This window comes from Camelus dromedarius, chromosome 11 (genome assembly GCF_036321535.1).
Source record: "Camelus dromedarius isolate mCamDro1 chromosome 11, mCamDro1.pat, whole genome shotgun sequence".
NCBI classification, from domain to species: domain Eukaryota; kingdom Metazoa; phylum Chordata; class Mammalia; order Artiodactyla; family Camelidae; genus Camelus; species Camelus dromedarius.
Window position 1 is genome coordinate 21,205,810 of NC_087446.1, and position 24,159 is coordinate 21,229,968.

Here is a 24,159-nt window from a genome sequence, read left to right on the forward strand (position 1 = left end):
TGTCTAAGAGGTATATTTGTGTTGTTGGCTAGATACATATCAGTATTGCTGCATTTTGAATTTTAATATGAAAAAGGGTGTGATCAAATCGGGGTAATAGTGCAGACTGCCATTTCTGGCTGCCCCAAAGCTTCTGAATATACCCTCCATGTTTGATAGGTCCTCACATTCTGAATGCCACCTGCCTAATGTAGGAGCCAAGAAAGAGTTCTCAGCCATGTCTACCACTAGGTGGCAGAAATGTGACTTAAGAGTCAGCTAACCAGAGCCACCAGGGCAGGACCAATTGTATGGGGAGCATAAGGCGTCCATTGCTGGCACAGGGAATAGCAGAGGCTGCATGTTTCTGGGACTTGGGGTGTAAGAAAAACTTACAAGGCTAAGAAATGTGGTCCTAGAAATTATGCCTGGAAGCTCACTTTAGAGATTTCTTACATGCCTTAAAGCCTTCTTGATTAAAAACAGCTGAACTGTACTATTTTGTGCAATTAGGAACTGTCATCCATGTAACAATAAAACCAACTGTGCTTTATTAATATAAAACAGACTCCTTAAGGGCTTAGCAATTTAACTTATTCTGAACATTCCTCAAGGCCTAGGAAAATATTCTGTATGATAGATGCTTGGAACTTCCTTGCTGAGCGGAAGCAATAATGATTGTAAATTATCTATCTTGGAGAATGTGGCCAAAAATATTCTAATCTAGCATATATCTATGGTTTTTAAGCTTCAAATGAAAAATAAAGAGGAACTTATCTAAGATGTCACTTACAATCTACTAGCTGTATAACTTATTTGGGAGCCAAACTTTAGTCTCATGTTTAACAAATCTTGCAGAAGGCACTATTTTTGATATACTACTCAAAGGATTGCAGGAACTATGTGAATGGCTATTAATCTATGTTGGAATTCCCTTTAAATGATCACAGCTTATATGTGTATACACACAAATACATCATATGATATATGCATATATACATATATTGCCTCCTTGGGAATTTTTCAACTAAATTTCTAAAACTATACATCTTTCTATTAGACCTAAACTCTATATAACCTTGTGTGCAATTATTTTCAATCACATATGGCATTCAAGTAGTACATTTTGCTCTGTAAACTAATTTAGCTTATGTAGTATGGTCACATAACACAATACTAAAATCTGAAAATGAAAACCTTCCCACAGGTTGCTTTTATCATTAGTCTACTCAATATCCTCTAGTCTCAAATATTGTTAGGTCCCCTATGTATCTGATGTGCGTGTTTGAGTCTCACACTGAAACAGCTGTTTGGAAGGCATATGTCCTTTCTTATTCACTCTTATATTGTATTCATCATATACTATCATAGCACTTACATAAATATGGATACATGAACCCACACACACCCACACATGTATCTTCATCTGCTTCCAACTGCTAGGGTCTTCCTTTTCTCAACTGGATTGTACTTTCTACACATTGGGGAAATATGTTTGGAGGGGTTTTGTTAACTTGCATAAACAGAGGTTTGTCAGGAATGGGAAGCTTTTCTTAAGTAACGGCAGGTGTCTGATTGTATTGGAACATTTATTTGGCATGGCTCTTTTGGCTCAAAACAAAAGTAAGGGCATAGGAAGGAATGTTTCAAATTCAGTCTTTAATTTGAACTAAAGATAACTAAGTCTTTTTAAATTGTTGACCCATGAGATGAAATTACAGTGTTACTGTCTATAACGGACATTAAGACTAGCTCTTGAAACCGTAACTTCTTTTTCAAAGTCATATGACAGCTGCATTCCAAAACACTGTTAATAATATAAACAATCCTTTGAGATCTTCAGCCACAGAAACAGTTGAAATAGTTTCAAAACAACAATGAAACTTCTCTACTCTGATATCAAGAAATAATGACTATATTAATATTTCTAGTTTTCCTTTACCCTTCCATTAATTCAGATAATTCTGCCAAAACATGATAAATTTGAGCAGTCAGTTTGAATATGCTAAAATAATCGCAGGAACGCTATTTTAAGTTTAACTTGCCTGCCTATGATCAGAGAAGTTTAAGAGTAACAAATTTTATTTCATCATTTTTCTACTTTTTGTCAGTGTGGAAACATAAAACAATACACTTGTTTGAATGTTTCCGTAAATACCCACTACAATTTTTGAACTTTTCATACAATCACAACATCAGGACGCTTTTACTTGGATGTCCTCAACTTAATTACTTGAAGCAGTTGGATTTAAGAGCAACTCTAGTGAGTACTTTGGTTTTTCTCATTCACTTATATTTTTGGGCCAAGGACCAGATTTATCTGTATCAGTGATAAGTGGTCACAGCTTTTACCTGTGACATCAGAATAAATACCTAGTACATTACTTTTCATACAATTGATGCAAAATAAATCACTGAGCAGATTGGGACTGAATTACCAGGAACTGAACAAACTCTGCTCTTACCTAAATACAATCCCTTGTATCACATATGGCTTGTGAATGACAAAGGGATGTGATTTCTTAAATATATAGCCTGTGGTTAAGCCAAGGGGTGGATTCCCTGATGTGTCACTCATAAACTGTGTGGCCTGGGGCAAGTTACTTACTATGTTAGTTTTCTCATCAGTTAAATGGGGAAATGGGATTGCTGTAAGAAGATTCTAAGTTAAACATATAAAACATTTATTTAGAAAGATATTTCACATTCAATTAATATAAGTTACTATATTATTAGTATTATTTGTTATTATTGTTTTATTATTATTATTATTATTATTATTACTTGACATATTAGATAAACTTTATTCATTCATTCCCCTCTGAAAAATTGATTTTCTATTTAGGGGTTGATATAATTCATTCAAATATCATACCTTCCCGATCTGTTGTTTTTGATGATTCTCAAAATTAACATGAAAAACTCCATCCACTCATGAATTCTCTTTGTGAACTGTCTTTTCTATGTTATTTATTTCAATTCATGAGCATATGTAAACTATTCAATATGGAAAGAGAGAGTCACAAGTTTATCAGAATCCTGGAAATTGAGACCCTCAGTTCTGACTTAAACTTTCCCATAATCTGACACCAATCAAATTTTCTTTAGGTGCCAGAAGGAAATGCTAGCTTGTTGCTCTCTATAACCAATAAGTAGGTGTTTATAGCAAAAAGAAAAACACAATGTGTAGGAAAAACTATTACATAAATCTATAAAAAACTGTTATATTTAGCAACATTTAATGGGACACTATGGGGGAAGAGAGATGATTATCTGATTTTCATCCCTGGATATTTTTGGGGGGGGTAGTACAGGAGGTTGAGAGGTGGTTATATGATTTAGGAAGTTGTTATATAATCAATACTTTGCACAAGGAAGTTTTCATAAATCTATTTTCCTTGACATATCATCCATAAATACTCTCCACATCACTGCATTAAGGAAGGTGAAAAAAAATGTTTTCCAGCTTTATTCATGTTTTCAAAGTAATTATGATTTATGTTTAAAATAAATGGCTTCAATTTCTGTTCTCCAAATTGAACTTAATATTTATATTTTTCTCACTTTGACTTCTTTCAAGTGTAGCTTGACTTATTCTCTTTGTCACCCAAAACTTCTCTGCGGATGCAATAGCCACAGGTATTTCTGGGCTTCATGGGGTTATAATACGATGATAATTGTGTAGATGCTGTCCCCAAATCTCCCAGTCTCTGAAATTAGTCACAATCAAGGAGTAACATAATCCACACTACAGTGGTCTACTAATAGGCAATGCTCCCCCTAAACTGTGGTCAATCTTTGAGTTTCTTCGTGGATCTAACTTCGAATAATTGTGCTGATGGCCTCATGGCTCAGGGCACAGGATCTGGAGTTAGACCACTCAGCTTTCAAATCCCTTCCTGCTGTTTACAATCTGTGTGACTTCTGGTAGGTGGTCTGCCGTTTCCGAGCTCAACTGTCTCATCTGTAAAATGGGGAATGTAACATCTACCTCGCAGGGCTGGAGAAAGGAGAAATGCATACGCAGCTAATAAAAGAGCTTCTGGTACTTTTTAAATATGTAAATTAGTTAGAAGTCTACCAAGATATTTGCATTTCCCTCCATTTTTAGCTTCCTGTTTCTATTTTTACATTTGGCTGCACTGAGGTTTATCAGGGAATGCCGCCCAAACATTAAAATAGAAAATAGTGAAATACGGTAGAATAAATCTCATGGCAGAAAAACTTTAAATTTGCATGAAAAACAGTGTAATTTAAAAATCAAAGATGGGAAAAATATAGAGAGGGAGAGAAAAAACAGAAAAATTAATTTGTCACCTGATAACGTGATCTAAACTATCTTTGTTATGTCTCATTTGAGACAGTCCATGTTACTGGCTCACCAGTCTCAATGAAAATCAACTTCTATGTGCACACCATGTGAATTCCCTTTACCATAAAATAAGAGCCTGAAGAATAGGGAGATAAACTGAGTCTGATCATATAGCTCTCAAGCATGGAAAGGTACCTCTCATTAGAGGCACAAGCTCACTGTTGGTGGAGCTGTCATTTTTGTATTCCTCTCTAAGATCAAGCATAAAATGAATACACTATTAACTGTGCCTTATTTTCTCAGCATTAATCTACCAGAGCTCTAACACTTGAAGTATTTTCACTACCTCGTATTGAAATTAAATACAGTCACACCAAAGTAGTTTTTCTCTAAGTTCTTCAAGTAAAGAAACTTCTCTAAGTTTATGGGTAACATGGCAATTTATAAATTTTATAAAATTTAATGACTTTTTCTTCTGAGCAAGAAAATGTATCATCTTTGGTCAAATTTACTTTTTTGAGGGGGTAGATAATTAGGTTTATTTATTTAATGGAAGTACTGGGAATTGAACCCAGGACCTCATGCATGCTAGGCACGCACTCTACCACTGAGCTATAACATCACCCTGAAAATTTTAAATTTTAATGTTACTTAGCATGTCATGAGATGGAACAAATACATGGGTTTGGAAGAACAGAACACTGTAAATTCCACCAGGTTCATGAAATCGGAATATTAAAACTGGAAATCTCCTTGAGGACCTTCTAAAATAGAAAAGGATGCCTCTTTTAATTAGGAGGGTCCTGTTCCAGATGTTTAGGTTTTTAGCACCTTTTAAAAAATATTTTGCTGGAGTGAGGTGAGGATGAATGCCAGGCCATGCCCTCATAGCACTACACAATCAAACTCATGCTTCCCTCTCAAACCCAGTGCCCTCCTCCATTATCCAACATCAGCCTCTGAAGAGCTGCCCACCTATTCTGATACAACAGTTTGAAAAGCACTACTGAAATCCAGCTTTTCTTTTTAAGGTCGAATAAAGCAAAAGAATGAAGGAACAGCAACATTTTCCAAGGCAACGTAGTGACTTAGTCGCAGAGACTGTAATTTAGGTTTCCTGTCTTCCTGTTTTGTTTTGTAGTATATTCTCCTTTACTTTAAGTAACAGACTACAAGTTGGTGTCTGCTTAAAGTCTCCCTCAGGTTTTGAAAGGCTCATATTTTTACGAGTATATTAGAGATGAGGCACTCAACTATACATGGAATTAATTCTGAGAAGAGGCAGTTTTATACTTACTCTTGTGTTGTTTCTTTCAGCCTTAAGTTCAGAAATTTCTTCTTCCTTTTCTAGAAGTTGTTCCCTACAGGCATTTAGTTCTTTTGTCAGTGCAGCAAATTCCTGAAAGGGGAATAAAAATATTTGAAGACATATTCCTGATATAAAAAATAGATCCCAGTAGGAAGAAAAAAATTCAAATGATAAAATTTGAGTTTAAAGAATGGATGAAATGACCCAGTTGACTATACATTGCTGTTATTAAATTAACTTGGTTTCAATGTTCAGAAAATGCTAGTCCATGATATTTAACATACACATTTTTATAATATGCTGCTCAGATGAGTATATAAAATATATTTCAAAATGCATCAGATACATCATATTGAACTTAACATTAGTATGATAACATAATGATAATACAGAATAATTTAAATTTGACTAATTTTGTGAACAACTCCAAAGATCTCACATTTTCATTCTTTTATAGGAATGTTTAGATTGAGTATACGAGATCACACAAAAAAAAAAATCAACACCAATCCAAAACAAAATATGCCATTTAGAGATTAAAATATTTACTTATTTAATGTTATTACTTAATTAACAAATATTTCACTGAAATTTACTGTATGCCAATCATTGGAGACACAGAGATGAATAGATCACAGTCACTGCCTTTTAGGAGTTACACAGTTCTATGAGAGTGACAGATTTATGAACAAATAGTATATTCCAACAGTACAGGATAAAATAGAAATACATACATGTTTCTTTAGGGGAGCCCAAAAAAGAAAGCCCCTAGACTAGGCTATCAGGGTGGCATTGTCTGAAAAGATGATACTCAAGCTGAGATTTTAAAGTCTAATAGGAGCTGTCCCCGTAGTTAGGTGTGAATGAAAGACTTCCTCAGCAGAGGAAATAGTGTGCACAAAATCCAGGAGATGAGAAAGATCAGAAACCTCCTAGGAAACCATCTGACATGGCTGGAGCACAGAGTACGATGGTGGGCAGATGAGAAAAATAAAGGGAAGATAGCGAGAACCTTCCATGACACACCTAAGGAAGTTCAGATTTTATCTGGTAGGCAATGGGAGTTTTTAAATAATATCAGGCAGCAAAATGAAAGGATAAAATGTGTGTTCTCCAAAAACACTGGTTATGGAGGGTGAACTGGATTGAGGTGGGGTGCAGGCACACACGAGACCAGAATTAGGGTTTCCTTTGGTAAAATCCATTCAGCAGATGGTAAAGATATGGAGTAAGGCAACGGTGATGAAATTGGAGAAGAAGAGGCACCCTGGAGGATGTGGGAGGTCAAATTTACAAGAAGGAGGAACTGATTAGGGAGGAGAGGCAGCGGATGCCTGGCTTAGGGCACCAGATGAATGGTGATTAATCGTGAGAGGAATAAACAAAAACTAGGATGGGTTCCTTGAATTTGTGGCTGGTTGAACTTCAGATGATTATGGTCCTATAGGAGGAGAAAAGCAGTAGGTAAAAAGTTGTTGAAATGTTGCTTCGCATTCACTTAAACCTATTTCATTATGAGAAACCCACTTCATAGCTTGGGTCAAAAGGTATGGTATGTTTCCAATACATTTCTAAGGTTCCTGAGAATAATAGTATATTGTGTACAGTTCCTCAAATAATTTGCCCAAATAAAATCATGTCTCATGATTTAAAAAAAATTACTTATTTGATACAATGAAGAAAGAGAATGCCCCTAAATCTTACAAAATAATAAATGTATCTAAGACTTGATGACTTATTTGAGATTCTCTTGCTAATTTATGCATTGCTCAGTCTTTCCCTCTGATATGTAAGTTCTATGTGAACTTGGACTTCATCTGACTTCATTGCTATACTCCCAGTGTCTAAGATATAGTGGTGCTCAATTAGTATTTATTTTCAATAAATAAAAATGGGTAATGTGTTCTGGAGTAACCCTTTTTCCATGTGACAAATGATATTTTGGAATTATCTTTCATGGCTTCCTTCTCCAAAATGGGATCAGAGATTATATAATGTGGGTGTTTTTACCATTAGGCAGAGTGTTAAGACAAAATGAAGACTGCTTAAGAAGAAGATCAAGACACTTAATTCAACTATTCTGTTACTCTAACTTAGAAACATTTTAAAATAATATTGAAAAATAGCAACAGATCCATGTCATCATCAATTTCTTTAGAGTGATTCTCAGTAATAAAAATTGATGCTAAAAAATAAAAAAACTGTCAAATATGTTAAGTATTTGGGACAACGTGGCTTCAGGCTGAGAAAGCACTCTCGGATGATCAAAAAGAAAAACAAAAATGAGGAGACAGGTTTGGTTAACCTAATCTCCACAAAGGCAAACTTAGCAAAAAGTAAATGAATATGATGATTATGCAAAGCTGGAGGAGGTTTAGGGTTTATATTTTTGTTTGCTTCAAACCACTTATTCTGCTGAATTTCTCTGAGTGGCTTCAACCCAAGTGGTACTTCAAAGACCTCAGAGTAGACTTAGAGCTTAGAATCAAGATGAAAGAGTTCATTGTTACATTTGGCTGGCATTACAGATAAATGTTTTCTTCTCTGATTGCTTCTTGCTTAAATGTTGATATTTTCTGAATATATTATATAAGTGGAGAATGGAAATAAGCAACAAGCAGAGAACAATAAACACTTCCACAAAAAATGAAATCTTCATATAAACTGCATAGTCTTCATGCAGAAAAGAAGAAAGTAACAAAGATTCTGCATTGTATATTACTAACATAGGTATTTGAAAGTAATCCTATACACATGAATATTTTAAGACAAAACATAAATCAAACCTGTACATTTAACATCATGCCATTTTTAAACAAAGCACATATCTGGTTTATCTTTGTAGATATTTAGCTTGCTATCTACAGAAAGGAAATATTTTGGAATTTTAACATTACATATCTCCAGGTAGAAAATTATAAGTGAATTTTGTTTTTTGGTTCCTGCTATGTATTTGTCATCAGAACTCTCTATAATAGAGAAGTATGCTTTTATATTCAGCATATAAAAGAAAATATAAATCCATAAGTGCACTGAAACAATCAAGTATTCAAAACTAAGGACAGAAATTAGCCAAGATGTCATTGGTGACAGATGACTTCATATTTTTTTTATCATTATGGCACTGATTCTGAGCAAGCTGTTTAGTGATTGCATGTATTAAGATTAGCCTCACATTATTAACTTTCTAGAAAATTTCAGGCACTATTTTCACACTCATTATCTCATTTTGCTCTCTAAATAACTAGTGAAGGAACGTCATTCCAACTTTATGGCTGAGGAAACTGAATTACTAAGATTTAAGTCCAAGTTCACGAAGCTTACAGCACATCAAGAGTGAGTTATGCTGTGAACACAGTTCTCCAGACTGTGTGTCTAATGCCTTTCCCCTATACCATTTGACCCTAGCTGTTCATCAGGTTTATATGGTTCAGATGTGGAGTGCAGTTAGCAATTCTCTTTTTCCTTATCTAGAGAATTAAATAACCATTACTTATAATTACCTTATATGATCTTTCTTAATTACTCCAAAAAGAGTGTGGGGAGCTAGGAGGTGAGGTCCTCCTTCCACACAGAGCAACAATGTTAGACCAGCACATTCTACATATCTCTGCATATCTAGGAGGCAATATCATGGAGCCAATCATCAAGTGTTTTTACACTTTTTATCTGACATTTCTCTCTTCTGTACCTACTTCTCCATCCATACTGTCAACATGAACTGAATTTTTAAATCAACTTTTCCTACATAATAACAGTAAAGGTAATTAACATTGATTGAGCCATTACAATATGCCAGGTACTCTGCCAGGCAGTTTATATTGATTACCTCATTAATCCTAATAAAACCCTGTAACACATTACTAAAATCTTGCTAAACAAAACTAAACACACTTACCATACAATCCAGCAATCTCATTCCATGATATTTACTCAAAGAAGTTGAAAACTCTGACCAAACAAAACCCTGCACACGATGTTTACAGCAGTTTCCTTCATAACTGCTAAAACTTGGAAGTGATCAAGATGCCCTTCAGTAGGTGCAGGGATAAATAAACTGTAACTCATGTAGACAATGGAATATTGTCCAGGCTAAAAAGAAATAAGCTATCAAGCCAGAAAGAAACATGGAGACACCCTAAATGCATATTACTAAGTGAAAGAAGCCAATCTGAAAAAGGTTACATGTTATATGATTCCAACCATATGATGTCCTGGAAAAATAAAAATTATAGAGACAGTAAAAAAATGAATGGTTGCCAGGGGTGTTGGGGGAGTGGAGGGGATGAATGGACAAAGCAAAGAGGATTTTTAGGGCAGTGGAAATACTCTGTATAATTACAGATACGTGTAAGCATTTGTCCAAACCCATAAATATACAACACTCAGGGTGAACCATAAGGAAGACTATCGAGTTTGGTTGATAATGATGTGTCAATGTAGGTTCATCAGTTGTAACTGATGTACCACTCTGACGGAGGTTGTATGGTTGCATATGGAGACCATGCATATGTGGGGGGAGATGGAATATAGTAAACCTCTGTACCTTCTCAATTTTGCTATGAACCTAAAACTGCCTAATAAATACAACATCTTAAAAAAAGTTTCACTGAGGCTTAGAGAAATTAAGATATTTTCCAAAGTTAGACACTTAGTCAATGACATAGCTGGGCTTTGAATCCAGACAATCTGTTTTGTACTGGATAACTACAATAAAGTTTGTTTTGTTTTGTTTTGTTTTGTTTTTCCTCCTGACCACAGCCTTTCCTGTCTAATTTGCCCTCCCTCAGTCCTTGGTAAAATTGTATTTTCCTCAAGCTCACAAAGCTTTTCAGATCTTCCTAATTCTAAGCACATCAAATTTAAACAGATTTTAACTTTTAAAATCCAAGCCTTCCAAAATATGGCCCTTTCACAATTAATTAGCTTTATTTCTCACTGAACAATAACAACTACCATTCTGAGCAGGAGCCACTTTGCTCTGCCCCGAACTTAGAATTTTATATGAATTACTTTATCTCTTCCCTATTTTTCAGATGCAAATACTGAACTTAGCATAGATGAATAACTTGCTCAAGGTCACACAGCTAAAAATAATCCACATTGGTTCCAAAATGCTTTAATTTCTGCAACAATGCTTCCTTGTCTCTTAAAATAGAAAATCACCAAATTCTTTGACAGTAGCAATTAATACAGACGTATCATCCCTCTATCCATCCATCCATATAACATTTATTGTGCACCTACTACATACGAGACCTTGTTTTATGTGCTGAACATATAGAGATAACTTAGACACGTTTGTTGCACTTAACCTCATAGGTCTCTTTCAGAATTCACATTGGCGGCACATCAGGGATTTTCCTCACTAATAAACACTCAAAACCTATCACTAAACTGCCATACATGAAGTACTATTAGTTTATGTGCATGGAGACACTGTTGACTTACAGGTAAGTTTACTCTATAACATCTCCTTTTTAGTGGTCTATCTCTGCATCCACCACAGATTTCCCCTTCCTGTTTCTATTGCCACCTTTCCATTTCCTCATCTCTCTTATTTTCTTTTTTATTTCACACTATTCCTATACCTGGAATACTCTTCCCTATTCTCTCTGCCTAATTTATTTTTAAAGCACCAACTTGCCTTGTTAATGATCTATAATACCTTGTTCAAGATCTATCAATGCATTTACTGTATTATTTCATAATAATTGAATTACATGCTCATCTTCTCCAAATAAACACATGATCCTTTAAGACAATGTTGTCATCCTGTTTATTTTTATATCCTCAGGGCTTTGCAGAGTTTCTGATTGTAGGTATTCAATAGACCCTTGCTGTAACAATAAATTAATGATTTACTTTCCCTAAACTTTGACTTTAATACCAAAACAATTTTAAAAGGCATAATTAATTAGAGTTATTTCTTGTCCTCAGTGACATTATTAGAATTTGCTCAATATAGAACATATCTTATACTTTTTGCTTTGCAGCTTTTGTTTTTGCCTGTATCTGAAATAATACCATACTACATTCTACACAGCAATGGCATTATTGTCTGCTATATTTTATTGCATGTATGTGAAGTAATACTATTTTTCTCAATAATTCATGCATTCAGACATATCATTTGTTCTTCGAATATATTATTTTGGTCTTATTAATTCTCAAAGTAAAAATGCATATTTAACCCATATGTTACTTCTCTAACATAGAGTTTCTCAAACTACATTATACAAAAGAGTATTACCACAAGATTCCCAGAGGAAAAAAAATCATAGCCAAACAGATTTGAGAAATGATGCATGGTGTATATTTTACTTTTGGAAATATATCATAGACATCAGTATATAAGAGATTTTGACAAAAACTGGTTTTGTGGCCAAGAATTGGGACAACTTAGATTTCCATCTATAGAAAAGTGGATGAATTTAAAATGGTAAATATAGTAGATATAGTAGATTCACATGATGGAATATTGTGTAAAAGGCAGAGTAATCTGGCTAGATCTTCATATAACAACATGGAGAGATTTCAAAATTATAATTTTGCATGATAAAAGGTAAGGAACAGAACATGATGTGTAACACAGAGTACTGTCAGAAGCTGAAGGCAGTGAGGGATAAATGTTAGATGGAAACATGCTTCACCAGGTCTGATTCAAAGGAGTCTTTAAGAGCCAAGACTGCTGTGAATCACTGACAGAACTCGTAGATCGCTTACCCATTACCAACTGTAGTCAGCAACTTTCCAGACCAGTCATTTTGTTCCCCAAACATAGTCTGCCCAAATTTTTAGTTTTCCCAAGAACCAAAATGACTTTCCCAACTCTGTTTATTTTTTCCTTGGAATTTTAAAGAGCAGTTAGGACACACAGTACCATATAAATATCCTCAGACAGAAGGGAGTGCCCTGTTTTTCCTTAGTATGTACTCACACAAATCACATTACACACACACACACACACACACACACACGCACATTCATTTGAGCGCGCCCTGTGTCCTAGGGAGATGTTAGTGAAAGAAGCAAGTTAAAATGTCTATATACATTCAGGCATTTAGCACTCAAAGTACTTTTACTCAGGAATAAATCATTTCTAGCTACATCCTCCTCAGTACTAACTCAAGTCATGATATAGAGCATTAGTTCCTTTAAAAAGAGAGTAAAATAAAATAAATTTCTTCCTGTTAGTATCTTTAAACAAATTGAAGGTATCATTTTTTACAGGCCAACACAAGTTATCTAATTTCTGAGCACTCTGAAATTACAAATCCTGTAAGTTTCATAAAAAGTAAAGTTTCTTTATTGTCAGTTTTTAATACTAACTTATTTTTTTAATTGAAGTTTAGTTGATTTACAACATTGTGTTAGTTTCTGATGTACAGCACAGTGACTTATTATGATACATATTCTTTTTCATTTTAGGTTTTTATAAGATATTGAATATAGTTCCCAGTGCTGTACTGTAGGACCTTGTTATCTATTTTATATACAGCTAATCCCAAACACCTAATTTATCCCTCCGTGCTTAACGCTGAGCTCTTGGTGTTACCTCTTTTCTCTCCTGCCCACCTCATCCTCTCCTTAAGCTGTTGTTTCCTGAGCATTCATTATAGCTTAGGGGTATTGTTAGGAACCTTACATTTGTTATATCATTTATTCAACATGACAGCCTTATTTTTCCCAGAATACAGATGAGAAAACTTGGATAAAAGAGATTAAGCAACTCCAGCAAGGCCCATGCTCTTACAGGACAATGTCAGTGCTGGTATCGACATCCCCTAGGCTTGTCAGATCCCAGGACAGAGGTAACGTGCCTTAGTACCTTAACAGTGCTTTCCCTCGTGCATGCTGGCATGTGAGCTAAGGGGGAACTTGAGTAATTCAGTGTCTGAGCTGCTAATATTTCAAGTAGTAGCCCTTAGGTCAGTGGTTGTTCTCAATCAGTTTTTTTTTTGCTTTTGCAAAGAAACTTCTCTTGGTTTGGTCCCACCAGGTGTATTCTCAACGTGAAAGATACGTGTGCATAGTATATACTGACTCAGTTCCCGTGCCTACTGATGTTCTATAGAGATAACCTGGTCAGGGGAAGAGGGCATAGATTCAGAGCTTCATCAGGCCTTCCTTCCTCCTGTCTTCTCCTCGTGCTCTTTCCACCTGGTAAAGCACCGCAGCCTACCAGGCTGCCCATCGTCACACAGAGGCAGAGCATTCTATTTTTATACATGTTCCAATGCATTTTCTGATATTTAATATTAGACATAGAGGGACTGAAAGAAACTGCTTATTTCCTTGTCTCATTTCAGGATGGTGTCCTTACTTGAGGAGGTTTACTTGAAAGAAATAAAGGATATAATTTCTCATTAACTAAATTTGGGAAGACTTTGACTTAATAGATGAGTCCTTACCTCAGAAAAGCAGGTCAGGAGAAGCTGCATGACAGGAGGTGAATTCAACCTTTTAATTTCAAGTCACTGACTCCAAGGCAGCAGTCTCCAGAGGAATCTATGACAATCTATTCATCATAATTACAATTTTAACACTCTTTACCTTTCAATTAAACCTGCATTCTGTGGGCCACTTAATTAATGAACTGACAATGGCCTTATTTCTGCAACCATATATCTGAGTAAGTCCCGGCTGAAGAATCATGAGTGCAAATCAGTCAGAGAGAAGAGAAAAAAATAAAGGGTGAGCTGGGATTCAGCTTCCTTAAGCACCACTATCACCCTCACAACACAAAAAAGCATCTTTTAAGTTTATTCTCCCACCAACACTTGTGCAAATTAAAAATAGCTCTGAGGAAAGCATATGGCATGAAAGCATGCTCACTTGACCATCTAACATTTAAATTAGACAAAATTAACTACTTCAACATGTTTTTATAATGACTTCCTTAAGCTGTGACCCCTATTTACTGTATATTTGTGTCTCCTCTTTTAAAAATTGAAAATTCTTCTAGCAATTTTATTTGTAATACTTGGTGGAAAGCTTTGGAGTTTAAATTTATATTTATTTGGATTTAACTGGTCATAAATTTACATATATAAAAATACACATCTCTTTCCCCACACCAAAGAACAAACCTTCTAGAATTAACAGAAGTATTACACCGGAGAGATAAAACAAGGCAGCTGGAAGACTTAATATATTCCTTAAATTTTATATCTATGAATCTCTCAGAATATTAGTCTTTATAAATTCAAAGACTCTTTATAAATTTAATTTAGAAATCATTTAGTTTGGAAACAAAAATTCATTTGTTTCAATAGAAATCAATATCCTCTCTCCCTCTCTATGTATCTATTTGTTTTCCTGCTTTATTATGTTATGTAATCAAATGCGGTGTTAATGACCTCTGGTCTTATAATTGCCTCCTAGCCTTGCATGAGCTCAGGGAAAGCTGTCATCCAAAATTACTGTGTGAAACAGCCATGTCTCATGGTCAGCCCTGGGCTAGACAGCTCGAAGGCAGAGTCGCTTGCATAACTAATACAATTTGACAGGCACAACTGGACTTTTAAAGTCTACACAGAAATTGTTGAGTAAGGCTGCTCAATTTAAAAGGAAAATGAGATTCAAACTCTATGCAAATAATACTTTGTGTCCCCTTGATTTTTTAAGTCTCCATATAACAAGACAACTGCTTTGACCTTTCACAAAAACTACATAGGAGAAGATTATATTAACGCATTTTGGTGACCTGAGAGATGCAAGTCTGTCTAAAATCAAACACGCTACAAGAAACTTTTCATGGTGGATGTGGACATAGGTACTGGGTAACTTTGTTTTCAGAAATCTTCTAATCAAAGTAACAGGCATCACCCAAAAAGTAGATGTTTGCTGATTCAAACTTGGGTGCTGTCATGTAGCGTCAGGCTGTCTGACCATCACGTTGTGTTTCTATCACACCTCACTTATTACACTCCTGCTGAAATGTGCCCAGCTTCTGTCTTATCCCTGCTCTACTTTCTGGACTTTAATTTGTCAATGTGTGTATAGAGTTGCCCTGGGTATCAGGTACTGTTTAACAGCAGCTGTTGGAGACGATGTGGCTTTGTTGCTGAATTCTGGAGAGCAGGCAATGTTCTCATACATCAGGCAGAGAACACATGTAAAGGCACTTAGTTTTTCAGAACCCCAAAAATTGGCTTCCCTGCCTGCACTGCATTATGATGTCTGTGGCCCTAGGAATTAATTTTGCCTTTGTGGGCCCCTTGGTTCATAAAAGATATTAAAATCTCTATGGCTATTATGATATAAAGATTAATATAATCCAGACTGAATTGTATTCATTCTTTCTTTTAATTTTAAAAGTAATTGAAATAATTTCATGGGTTCCTAAAAGTATCATGAGTCCTAAGTAGTGCTTTCACTGTGCCCAATGGGTAAATTGACCTTATACTCAGCCTTACATGAAAGTCATGTGTGGCTTGGTCCAAACAGTACCAATTTCAGAGTGTAACAGAGCTAGGTTAATATCTAGACCAATAGCAGTGAACTTTTTAAGCCTCAGTTGTCTATCTGGGAAATGTAGGTGGCGATGCTTTCTTGCTGGGCTGGTATGCATAAAAATGAGGTCATCAGTCTGTATGATCCAGCAATCATGCTCCTTGGTATTTACTCAAAGGAATTGAAAATTTGTATCCACAAAAATCATTGAACATGGATGTTCATAGTGGCTTCATTCATAATTGCCAAAACTTGGAAAGAACCAAAATATCTTTTAATAGGTGAACAAATAAACTGTGGTACATTTATACAATGGGATAGTATTTGGTGCCAAAAAGAAATGAGCTATCAAGCTATGAAAAGACATGGAAAAACTTGAAGTTTGTATTTCTAAGTGAAAGAAGCCAATCTGAAAAGGCTACCTACTGTATGATTCCAACTATATGGCATTCTGAAAATGTTAAAACTACGGAGACAGTGATACTTACTGCCAGTGGTTGCCAGGGGTTGAGGGTTTGGGGTGAGGAGAAAAAGTACAGAGGATTTTTAGGGCAGTGAAAGTACTCTGTTTTGATACTTTGATGACAGATACATATTATACATTTTCCCAAACCCACAGAATGTTCAAAACCAAGCATAAACCATAATGTAAACTATGGGCTTCTAAGTGATAATAATGTGTCAATGTAGGCTGATCAATTCTACGAACCGTACCATCAGATGGGGGCTACGTTGATAATAGGGGAGGCTATGCATGTTTGGAGGGTACGGGTACATGACAAATCTATGTGCCTTCTTCTCAATCTTGCTGTGAATTTAAAACTTCTCTAAAAAAAAGAGTCTAAGAGTTAAAAAAAAAAAAGCTAGATCATTAGTAAAAATGTGAATAGCAAAGGTCCTGGTTACAAAAGATGTCCATAAATGATATAATTTTTGAGCTACATGTAATTATTTGATGTATATTTGTTTTCTTCCAAGAAATTTCCATAGTAGAATGGGGTATTTCATTAGATGCTTCAGGAAATTATAAAAAATCATGTAGTTTTTTTTTTCTTTGATAAATGACTTGTAACTGGAGATAAATGACTTGAATAAATTACTTACATAAATCTCATTACTAATTGTCCATCCCCCTTTGGGGGAAGATCCTAATAATCACTCTTAATAATAAATCAGGGACAGCAGGAGTGCTCTCAGGAGTAACAATAAAGAAGAGAGGGCCCCACTGTATCATTAATGAGCTAGAATGGTAAAAATTATCAAAAGTAATGTGACAGCATAAACTCAGCACATTTTTATAAGAGAACATGGCTTGTTATACTCCGTTGTTCCTTTGCACTTAGTAATTCTTGCTGATCAGTTAATTCGGTTATTATTGCCTAAAACACACTGAGTAACACTCTATGTTCTCTTATTAAAATAAGCCATAATATTAATGTTCATAATGATATAAACTATGAGGAAATTATATGGACATCATAAAACTGTTCTTTAAAGTTCCCTAGAACACATGTCTCTGAACTTATCTGCTATTATTCCTTCTACACTTCTCAGATTGCATCTATTACCATTACCTTGGGGCTCACACAACTCTCAAGATGTTGTCTGGCATCTGAAGTGAAATGACAGGATAAAGGATATTTGAGGAGCTTGCAGTGAATCCTTGTGTTGGCTGCTATGAGATGCTGTCTGAGAGGCGACCAGCTGCCTCCAAGAAGTCTGGCCAGAATTCAGGGTCACAGTTTAAAGCCTTTTATAGACAGATTTCCTGACGCAGGTGATTAGGAGGAACCATGTTGAATAAGGACCCTCACTCCCACCTTGGGCTCTGACTCTAAGTTTGAGTAGCTTCCTTAAGTCCTCAATCCTGTCCCTCTGCCTATTATTAGTGGAATGAGAAAGACAGGCAAACACAATGGCTTAGAACCAAGACTGAAATTACCCACTTCAAGTATTCTTTCCCTTTAACCTCCTCCAGCTACTCCTGTACTTTTAGCCAAATAAAAGAGGCACTTAGGCCCAGTCGTATTGTATCAGATGCATGGAAGAGGAGAGAGGGGGGTCACCAGGGAGAAATCCTAACATCCTAACAGAGGCACCAAGCCTTCTGGTTCCATAACCCAATTGCTATTCTTGTCCTTGATCTTCACTCATCTTTATGGAAAGAAAGGGAAGGAATCTTTTATCCCTACCAATGTCCAAAATATATTTTTGCTAATTTTATGCTTGAAGAATTTGGAAATTTATTAAAACTCAACATTCTAAATACATTAGTAAAAATCACCTGGCCCAGTAAGCACTGTAGCTAAAGCATGTCAGGGCTGAGTCACTGCCAACCGAAAACCTTGTTGGCAGGAAAAGCCAATTTTCAACAGCTCTGACAGTGTAAAGCAGGAGGCATGTTTGACAAGATGCCGCGTATTAATTTAAAAGGCTTTAGCATCTGGTTAGGTAACACCTGCTGTGGCAAACACTCCCAGGCACACAAAATAGCATTCAAGCTGAATATTCAAATCGCCCAACATAGCCCAACAAAGCTCTAAATCTAAAAAACAAAAACTAAAACAAAAAAAAAAACTAAATCATGTCTCTCTAGCAATCAACAGAGTTAAAATTATATAACCAAAAAAAATTCAGGCTACGACATTGTTTGCTATTCACTGAGCTAAAATGCTGTAGTGAGTGCTATGGAAGTTACAAAGTATATTAAAACATATTGTCCTTCCTTCGAGACTTTCACTGTGTGCAATATTTACAAGACGAACATGGCTCAGAGAATAACACTTTTGTCCTATTAAGGTGTATTCATATATAATTAAAGCATAAATTGTCAGTGAGAACGGGGAGAGGATGGCACCAAATAACAGAGAAAAACAAGCCACAGGAAAGAAAGAGCAGGCAGAGGTTTTCTAAGTACTCCCTCTTTAAAGGGAGTAGAGGCTCAAAAATTAGGGTCATCCCAGGATAGGGAGAGAGGCAAGTATATGTGTGTTCTGGAATTGTCAGGACACACTAACATGACATGGTGCCACTAAATGTTCAGTAACATGTTCTGAGTCTGTGGATAGCAAGAAATATTCTTAGAATAATTGAATTTTCTCTGCTGTTTCCTGCAGTGAAGAGACTTGCCCTTGCCAGCCCAGTTTGGATACCAGCCACTTGACAATTCTGTTTCTCACTACAAATTAATAAATTGACATTTTGATAATTCCTTTATTGACTCCACAAAATGTTATTGAATGCCCAATATGTAGGAGAAGATTCTGTAATTTTTTTTCAGATATTATAATGTGTACAATGGCGGCAAAGACATAGTAAACAAAGGTAGCTGAAACAATTACAATACGATGTGGTAAATGCTGTGATGGAGCTATAACCAGGGTAATCAGCGTGCACAGGCACAGTTAGACTGACCCCTGGAGAGGGGCTGCGTATGGAGGAGCATCTAAGACAACATGTGTAAAATGAGTAAGAATTAGCTGAGCAAAATATCTGTTGAGTAAAACCATTTCCAGATCAAGAGAACAGCTTAAACAACTTCCTAAAGTCCCAAAACCCTAAGTACATTAAAATTATAACACTCTTAGAAAAAGTCTCAAGGGAAAATTATAATCTTGGATTAGGCAATGTTTTCTTAGGTATAATACTAAAAGCTCAAGCAACACAAGAAAAAAAAATAAACTGGACACCATCTGCTATGGCCTGAATTGTGTTCACTCAAATTTATATGTTGAAAGCCTGCCCCACAATGTGATGGTATTTAAAGATGGAGCCTTTGGGAGATGATTAAATTTAGATGAGGTCACGGTAGTGGGATTATTGCTGTTATAAGAAAACGAAGAGACAGCAGAGCTTTCTCTCTCTGCCATTTGAGGAAAGGCCAGAAAGCAGATGTGTGCAAGCCAGGAAGAGGGCCTGGCCATGCTGGCACCCTGAACTCAGATTTTCAGTCTCTAGAACTATGAGAAAATAAATCTGTTTAAGCCACCAAGTCTACAGTATTTTGTTATGGCAACCAGAGCTGACTAATACATTATCAAAACCAATGATGTTTGCTCTTCAAATGAAATCACCCAGAAGGTGAAAAGACAACCCATAGAAGGAAAGACTGTTTTTGAAAATCATGAATCTTATAATAAGTACTTATTTCTAGAGTATATAACTGTTACAACTGGATAATAAAAAGACAAATAACCCAATTAAAAATGAGCAAAGAATCTGAATAGACAGTTCTCCAAAGATACACAAATGGCCGTAAGCAAAAGAAAAGATGTTCAACATTATTAACCATCAGAGAAATGCAAATCAAAACTACGAGACACCACTTCACACCCACTTAGGATGGCATACTCAAAAAGATAAATAATAGGTGTTAGCAAGGATGTGGAGAAACTTTACACACTGCTTGTGGGAATGTAAAATAGCACAACTGCTTTGAAAAAGTTTGGCTGTATATTAAATGGTAAAGCATAGAGTTAGCACATGATCCAGCAATTCTACTACTAGGAATATATCCAAGAAAATGGAAACATATGTCTACAGAGAAACTTGTACATGAATGTTCATAGCAGCATTGTTCATTATAGCTAAAAAATGGAAACAACGCAAGCCCAACAAGTGAAGAATGGATGAAAAAATGTAGTACATAACATAAAATGGAATACTATGCATACATTAAAGAAAGTCTTGATACATTTTATATCATGAATGAACCTTGAAAATGTTACGCTACATTAAAGAAGCCAGCCACAAAGGACCATGTATTGTATAATTCCATTCTTATCAAATGTCCAAAATAAACAAATATATACAAGTAGAACGTAAGTTAGCGGTTGCTAGCACTAGGGGAGAAGGGGAGATTGCAGGAGGTGACAGCTAAGGAGTGCAGGATTTCTTTGGGTTTATTTGTGGGTAAAAATAAGATATTCTAAAATTGATTGAGATGCATGTACAGCTCTGTGAATCTACTGAAAACCAATGAATTGCATTTTCAACAGGTGAATTAAATGGTATGTAAATGATTTTTCAATTAAACTGTTTTAAAAAGGCAGTTCAGTATGGATTCAGTGTTAAGCTATGTTGATTATTTTGGTCTTTGATAAAGGGTGATGGGAGCCATGGAAGGGATTTAAGTAGGTGAATGACATCATTAACTTTATCTTCCTTCTTATGAGTTTAGCAACCACTCAAAGATTGAAAACACCACAATTCTGGACTTGCCAAACTAAGGGTAGGATTCTGGGCCTTATTAAATTTATCAAGGTAATAACACCCTATCATACTTCTTTTAATAATCATTCAGTCTTCTTGTAGACACCTAATTATTTCCACTCAATAGCATTTGTTTATTGTTGCCATTAGAAAATTTCCCATTCCTGTCTTTTTGACCATCTTGATGTGTCTTCTCCAACAACAAAACAAAAGATGTTAAAACAACACTTTATGTAAGACATATGCCATTTTCTCTCTTTGCCATTTTCCCTTCTCTTTTCAGAAACGTCCTCTAACATATGAGTATCTTTCTGGTCAACAGAAGCAGGAAGAATCTCAGAAGACTGTCCTTTTTAAGAAAAGTTTTCAAGAAGAAAATGTATGGAAAATCACTCATATATTTTTAATCTTTTCAACTGCTCATAGGAAATCTGCAAAGACTTAACCAAAATGGAAAAACTCTTAAGTTCCCTCTATCCTATAGATATTTATTACCCTGCTCCCAGCATGCTCCACTGACATTCAACCCCAAGTGTTCAGTTCCTGGGATCAGCAAATTTCTTCAGGATGCACAAGTCTTCAGAAAACACTGTACGGGTTTTTCAACAGCCTATATGTTACATTTATCGAGGCTTTTGTACTGTGGAGGTCTTTCAGACTTTCATATTTGCCACAGTGGCAGAAAGTAGAAGTTGAACACGATAAAATATTTATGGATGTTGATTTCCTACACTGAATTAACATTAAATATATTTCAAGCTGTCAGGGAACTATCCTTGGGAATTTTTTTTTCTCTGCCAGTTACCTAGTTTGTGAGACATATGATTAAATGTGACATAAAAAATTAATAAGCTCATAAAAGAAAAACAGAAATCTAGGTTTATATCACATAAATCTGAACTATATTTAAAATAATTTCAGAAAACAAAAAAATTCACATTTCATCATTGAAAGTGCTTTCAGCTAAGAAGTTTGGTCTGAAGAAGAAAAACAAAAACTCAGAATTGAGAGGAGAAGAGGGGATGAGAGCTACCTTCAATTGTTTCACTTGGAAGAATTGCATCCCAGACAGAGAATGGTTATAAGGCAATCAGAAAAATAGTTTTTTTTATTAAATTATAAGTTCACATAATCATTTATTTATTCAACATTTTTAAAGTGATTGTCCCGTGTCAGAATTGTGCAGTCATCACAAAGATGGATGAAATGGGTTTCAGCTCTAAAGTTCTGCTTACAGTCTAAGGAGGTGACAGACATGTTCCAGATATACTGTGATATATATTATATTGTGATAAAAATTGAAATTTATTCTAAAAAGTGGAGACAGGATTTTTCTGCAACTCAACTGCGCATCATAAAAAGTTATATAAAACCTTCGTTCATCATCGCCAGTGGGATTGCAAAATGGTGCAGTCACTTTGGAAGACAGTTTGGCAGTTCCTCAAAATGTTAATCATAGAGTTACGATATGACCCAGCAATTCTATTCCTAGTCATATACCCAAGAGAAATGAAAACATATCTCTATACACAAAAAAGTTGTATATGAGTGATCATAGCAGCATTATTCATAACAGGCAAAAAATGGAAACATCTCAAATGCCCACCAACTGATGAAAGGATAAACAAAATTGTATACCTTGGATGGTAGATCCATACAATGGAATATTATTTAGCAATAAAAAGAAATGAACTATATTGATACCTTTTTTAATATGGATGAACCTTGATAAGTGAAAGAAGTCAGTCTCAAAAGATCACATATTGTGTGATTCCAATTATCTGAAATGTCCAGAATGGACAAGTCCAGAGATCAAGAAAGTAGTGTTTCAGTTGACAGAAACTTGGAGGAGAGGGGAATGAAGAATGACTGCTAATGGATACATTTTTTTCCCTTGGGGGAGGATTATAAAAATGTTCTAAAATTTGATAATGGTGAAGTTTACACAACTCTGTGAATATGCCAAAAAAAAACCACTATAGTGTACACTTTAAAAGAATTTTATGGTTTGTAAATTACATCTTAATAGAGCTGTTATAAAAAACTATGAGGGAAAGAAAATTATAGAAAGTATTTAAAAATCAAAATGGAAAATAACTTTCATAGAACAGTTTTTCCAGTTTTGAAATCTAATATTTTCAATTCTACAGGATATAGATTCCAAGTTTAATTTAATAACTTGCTGCACACTTGGGAATTTATAATATTATAAATGTAATAATTTCAAAGTACTTGACAGTATAACACTCCTTTTTTTTTTTGGTTAGGTAAATATTTAAAAGTAATTTAGTTCTTGTCTTTGTGCAAAAACTTGACATGTCTTTGGGGTAGGAATCACTTTTTAAATGCCCTACTGCTTCAGTTGTGGTAATATATTCTTAAAGGACACAAAAAAGTTAAATGTCATATTGCCTGGGCCAAGGTCACTGCCTTATTAACAACTTCCTTATATTCTAGTAATTTTAATTTCATTTTACTGCCCTATCTAAGAACAAATAAAAGGCCTAAAATGTCACTGGGGTAAGAGTCAAAAGCTTTTGACGTATAATGCATTAGTCCACACTGTTTTAAACCCAGCTCTAAGCTAGACACTTTTGAATAGAGACATAGTTTCAACAACATTCATGCAGATTCTCTAGTGGGGAAAACAAAGCAAAGACTTCAGAGGGGCAGGATCTTGTGATAAAAGTATGTAAAAGTGCTATAGAAACACTCCAGAGGACTGGGATTAATGATGAGTGTGAGAGTCAAGGAAGGCTTTCAAACATATTAATGTTTTCATTTTGTCCAATGAATGTTTTCATATTGACAGGCTTTATTTGCCATCATGCTTTCACACTATTCAAATTCATACTTTCTAATTTAATTAATACTTTGATAAGTTGAAATA

General features: G+C 35.2%; 1 protein-coding gene across 3 annotated transcripts in view; it reads right to left on the reverse strand.

Moving 5' to 3' along the window:
* The window catches only part of PPFIA2 (PTPRF interacting protein alpha 2), a 389,841-nt gene that overhangs the window by 161,917 nt on the left and 203,765 nt on the right, over window positions 1–24,159 (reverse strand). For all 3 annotated transcript variants that reach the window (XM_064491562.1, XM_031463070.2, XM_031463072.2), the window contains one exon: window positions 5,589–5,690. In XM_064491562.1, the coding sequence (XP_064347632.1) occupies window positions 5,589–5,690 (102 nt within the window). The remainder of the gene's footprint in view (window positions 1–5,588; window positions 5,691–24,159) is intronic.